The 5,038-nt window shown below is 32.6% G+C and overlaps 1 protein-coding gene across 1 annotated transcript; it reads left to right on the forward strand.

The window, feature by feature from the left end:
* Nucleotides 1–2,273: 2,273 nt before the first annotated feature.
* LOC129900125 (probable xyloglucan endotransglucosylase/hydrolase protein 32) lies at nt 2,274–4,144 on the forward strand. Its single transcript, XM_055975077.1, has 4 exons — nt 2,274–2,636; nt 2,741–2,958; nt 3,465–3,608; nt 3,698–4,144. The coding sequence occupies exons 1-4, from the start codon at nt 2,340–2,342 to the stop codon at nt 3,912–3,914; spliced, it is 876 nt and encodes a 291-aa protein (XP_055831052.1). The 5' UTR covers nt 2,274–2,339; the 3' UTR covers nt 3,915–4,144.
* The last annotated feature ends 894 nt before the right edge of the window (nt 4,145–5,038 follow it).

A 5,038-nucleotide genomic window follows, 5' to 3' on the forward strand; every position in this document is an offset into this window, starting at 1 on the left:
CTATTCTTTTCTTTTCTTTATTAATTAACTTTTCTTTTATTAACTATATTTTATACTAATTAAATCCCAATTAATTATTAACTACCCATCAATTATTAATCACCCATCCGATTTTTTATTAATTAACTTTTTTTTATACTAATTAACTCCTAATTAATTATTAACTACCTATCCGATTTTGTATATTCTTTTTTTTCTTTTCTTTATTAATTGATTTTTCTTTTATTAACTATATTTTATACTAATAACTCTTAATTAATTATTAACCACCCATCCGACCCCCCCCCCCCCCGGAAACCCCAATCGTCTTCTCCACCAAAATGGGGAGAAGAATTCTTCTTCTTCTTAATGGATTTTGAAAGAAAAAAAAATCAAGATTCAAAATGGGGTGTAAATAGAGGTGAGTGTGAAGAAGAAGATGGTAGGTGGTGTGAAGAAGAAAGGATGTGGGGGTGGGGTGATTTTGTCTTTTAATTTTTTTTACTTTAATGAATTTTGAAAGAAAAAAAAATCAAGATTCAAAATGAGAGTAAATGAAGATTAGTGTGAAGAAGATTAGGGGAGGTGGATGTGAAGAAGAAAGGGTGTGGGGTGGGGCGATTTTATTTTTTTTATTTTTTTTTACTTTAGAGAAAATCTGACGCTTTTTTTTGCGACGTCAGTTGTAGAGGGGTAATAGTTTCACTTTTAAGTAGTTATGCGTGTAATAAGTCGCCATGATAATTTATGTGTGTAACTGACTTTTCGATACACCTTCAAGGGAAATTTATGCTTTTTCCATTGATAAATATATGTTTCACTAGTAAAAAATAGCACCACACGCATTTATATGATGGATTTGTACGATAATAAAGTACATAAAAGAACAAACAATCAATAAGGTGAACACAAGCTCATATATTGAGAACAAGCTCACATGGAAGTACAAACAATATACCCAATTCTCCTCCTAAATATTGAAGTACCTGCACACTACCGCTGTCCATTTTTGGGGTTGCATTAATATGATTGAGAATATGAGTATGAGCCCGTTTTGATGAGCTTAAAAAAAGTAATTTTTATGTATGAAGTGCTTTTAGAATTTTGAAGTGCTGAAAGTTATTTTTATAAATAAGCAGTTGAGTGTTTGGATAAAAGTGCTTAAATGAGGAAAATGATGTGAATTTTAGGGTTGAAAGAATAAAATGGGTAGTTTGAGAATTTAGTTAAAATATAAGGGATATAAAAGTAATTTCCATGGTCAAAGAAAATGGCTTTAAGCACTTAGAAAAAAAAAGTTAGGAGCCCGTTTGGATGGGCTTAAAAAAATAACTTTTATGTATAAAGTGCTTTTAGAACTTTAAAGTGCTGAAAGTTATTTTTATAAATAAGCAGTTGAGTGTTTGGATAAAAGTGCTTAAATGAGGAAAATTATGTGAACTTTAGGGTTAAAAGAATAAAAAGGGTAGTTTGGGAATTTAGTTAAAATATAAGGGATCTAAAAGTAATTTCCATGGTCAAAGAAAATGACTTTAAGCACTTAGGAAAAAAAAAGTCAGGAATCCTAACTTTTCATTTTTGACTGACTTTAAGAACTTTCTGGCTTAAAGTTAGCATTAGGCAAACATGTCCAAAAGCTGAAAAGGGGCTTTAAGTTGGTTTTGACCAACTTAAAGCCAATCCAAACGGGCTCTAGGAATCCTAACTTTTCATTTTTGACTGACTTTAAGAACTTTATGACTTAAAGTTAGCATTAGACAAACACGTCCAAAAGCTAAAAAGGGTTTTACGTTGGTTTTGACCAACTTAAAACCCATCCAAACGGGCTCATATCTTTTTTGAAAATCCATACTATTGGTTTGGTTTTTTTAAATTTTTTGTTACACTGTTTTTATTTGTTTAACAAATTTGGAATCTAAACGAAGAATATTATCATTCGAGACATTTAATTTAAAATGAATGATCTAATCCATCCGACCTCATGTTGCATTTGGCCCATTTAAGGTTTCTATAGGAATATTTTCATTCTCACAGCTTGAATACCAGACAATTACATAGTGAAGAAATCTATCCCACCATATCCATTGGCGGTGTTTGTACCGGAGAAAACATAATGAAAATTCCCAACAGACAAACTTTTTCTAGATCTTGAATAAAAATAAAAAAGATGCTAATGAGCAAATTGCTTCTTTGTCTCTACGTATACTTACTCATCACTTCTTTTGTGGGACCACTCAAATCTCCTTATATATACCCTTGTCTACTTATTATCATTTTAAACCAAAAGCATTCATCATCATTCTCAAGCAATGCCATATAATTATTGAAGCACTCATTCAAGAGTCTTTTACTTGTTAATCATGGTTTTCCTTGTTTCTCTCCTTGTTCTTTCCTTACTAGCTTCAATCAATTGTGAGGGTCCACCTTCTCCTGGCTACTATCCTAGTTCTAGAGTTGAATCCTTACAATTTAGCCAAGGTTTTAGAAACTTATGGGGTCCTCAACATCAGTCACTCAACCAAGATACCTTAACAATTTGGCTTGATCATAACTCAGGCAGTGGCTTTAAATCTCTACGAGATTATCGATCTGGTTATTTTGGCACATCCGTCAAGCTACAACCTGGTTACACTGCTGGAATTATTACTTCTTTCTACGTGAGAATTCGTAACACCATATAAACAGGAAAAAAAAACAACTGCTGAAATTCTCATGACATTTCTAATAATTGATTTTTTTTAATTATTATTGTGATATATAGCTTTCGAATAGTGAAGACTATCCAGGGCATCATGATGAAATTGATATTGAGTTCCTTGGAACGACGCCAGGTAAGCCATATGTGTTGCAAACAAATGTATACATGAAAGGAAGTGGAGATGGTCATATTATTGGCAGAGAAATGAAGTTTCACCTTTGGTTTGACCCAACTAAAGGTTTTCACAATTATGCTATCCTTTGGGACCCCAAACAAATTATGTACGTTTGTTTTTCAATCTTCTTAAATTTCTTTTTACTCTCTAATTCATGCACAATTTAGAGCGACTTCAATTGAATTCACTAATTTAGACTTAATCAAGTGACACGAACATTGTACGTACTACAAAAAGTCTTCTTATATAACGTATGTCCTAAACCATTATACGTACTACAAAAAGTTTTTCATCGTCAAAAGGTTTTTCACCGTCATGATAATTTATCAATAATGAAATATAATAATTTTTCGACTACCTAATTACGTTACAAAATCATTAAGAAAAAATTATTTTAAAAAATAGAGCCTACTGCTCTTTTAGTTCCTCTTAGGTAACATAAGGTAATTATGTTACTTTCTCCTAAACAAAAAAGTGAATTTTTATTGTCTATCACATTACTGCAAGCACTAAGCTAAGACCCCACACATAATTGAAAACAATCTTTTTTCGTTGTTTTTATTTCTTTTTCTAACGTGTCTATCACATTGTCTCTTTGATTGTGATGTGTAGATTTTTTGTTGACGATGTTCCAATCAGAAGGTACCCTAAGAAAAGTGATGCAACATTTCCACAAAGGCCAATGTATGTGTATGGTTCGATTTGGGATGCTTCATCATGGGCTACCGAGGATGGAAGGATCAAAGCAGATTATAGGTACAGTTGAATTGTATAATTATCTCATCTAAAAGTTAATAAACTAATAAGAAGGTGCACAGTAAATTACTTAAATGTACCTCTAATAGGTACCAACCTTTTGTCGGAAGATACAGTAATTTCAAGATAGGTGGTTGCACCACCAACGATAATCCTTCATGCCGCCCGCCTTCTGGCTCTCCATCGAGGGCTGGCGGGCTGAGCCGCCAGCAAAGTGATGTCATGGAATGGGTGCAAAGAAACTATAAAGTGTATGATTATTGCCGTGACCCCCAAAGAGATCGTACTCAAACACCTGAGTGCTAGAGATAGAGAAAACAAAATAACCAATATATATAATTTTTTTTTGGAGTGTCTTGGGATGGAACATACTTGCCATGAATGTAATGAAAAAGTAATTGTAGCGTCCAAGCCTTCAAGGCTTAGGAGATGTGGAATTTTACTTAATTTTCTTGAAATTTGGAGGTATAATTTGAGCATTTTTGTTCCAGTAATAGATTTGTCTTTACGTTGCCAATATTCATATTGTATTTTTGTTGGTCATTTAACGAACATCAATATTATATAGTGATATTTTTAGATATGATAAATCTTTTAAGCATAATTACTTCATATGAGTATAGTTAATTACTTATAATGGCAAACATAAATTTTGTCATTATACAAATGTTGTAGCGAATTATACAAACGCTATATCCACGAATTATTTATATACCAAAATATAAAAACACTAGTATACATATGCATTTGTATATCTAGCAAGCGAGATTGAGAGAGAGGAGGAGAGAGGTGAGCGAGATCGAGAGAGGAGGAGAGAGGTGAGCGAGATCGAGAGAGGGAAGAGAGAGGCGAGCGAGAGGTGAATTGTATATGTATATCTATCGAATTGTATATGTATATTTGTCAAAAAATTATATATATGTAACTGGTATACATATGTATTTGTATATATGGCAAGCGAGATTGAGAGAGAGGAGGAGAGAGGAGAGCGAGATTGAGAGAGGAAAATTGTATATGTATATCTGTCGAATTATATATGTATATTTGTCAGAAAAATTGTATAATGATAGCTGATATACATATATATTGTCTATCTGGCAGCAAAATTTGTCATACCGCGTAAATATGCTTGCTGCGAGCCATAATTATTTTAAACTATACCCTAAATGTGTAATATAGTAGTACGATTTGCCATACCGCGTGATTTTCCCTTAATATAGTGAGAAGAAACTTGTTTTTATGGATTTGATGTTTCTTTTGCTTTAAAAATGTGTAAGATGGGTGACTTTATTCTTATGTCATTTTATTTTATAGTGTTGTTTGATCATGTAATGATCCTCCTAGTCATTTTCATCCTTTTATGATCTTTTTAGCGTTTAGAGCTTTTCTGTAGCGACCCTAAGCCATATATGACTTGTTGGCGTTGGCAG

Source organism: Solanum dulcamara, chromosome 8 (assembly GCF_947179165.1).
Source record: "Solanum dulcamara chromosome 8, daSolDulc1.2, whole genome shotgun sequence".
Classification (NCBI taxonomy): Eukaryota; Viridiplantae; Streptophyta; class Magnoliopsida; order Solanales; family Solanaceae; genus Solanum; species Solanum dulcamara.

Excerpts from the sequence above, each read along its gene's own strand:
- LOC129900125 (XM_055975077.1), top strand. The coding sequence starts at position 2,340 with ATGGTTTTCCTTGTTTCTCTCCTTGTTCTTTCCTTACTAGCTTCAATC. Across the intron at positions 2,959-3,464 it reads TGGGACCCCAAACAAATTAT|ATTTTTTGTTGACGATGTTC; the intron begins GTACGTTTGTTT and ends TGTGATGTGTAG. Across the intron at positions 3,609-3,697 it reads AGGATCAAAGCAGATTATAG|GTACCAACCTTTTGTCGGAA; the intron begins GTACAGTTGAAT and ends TACCTCTAATAG.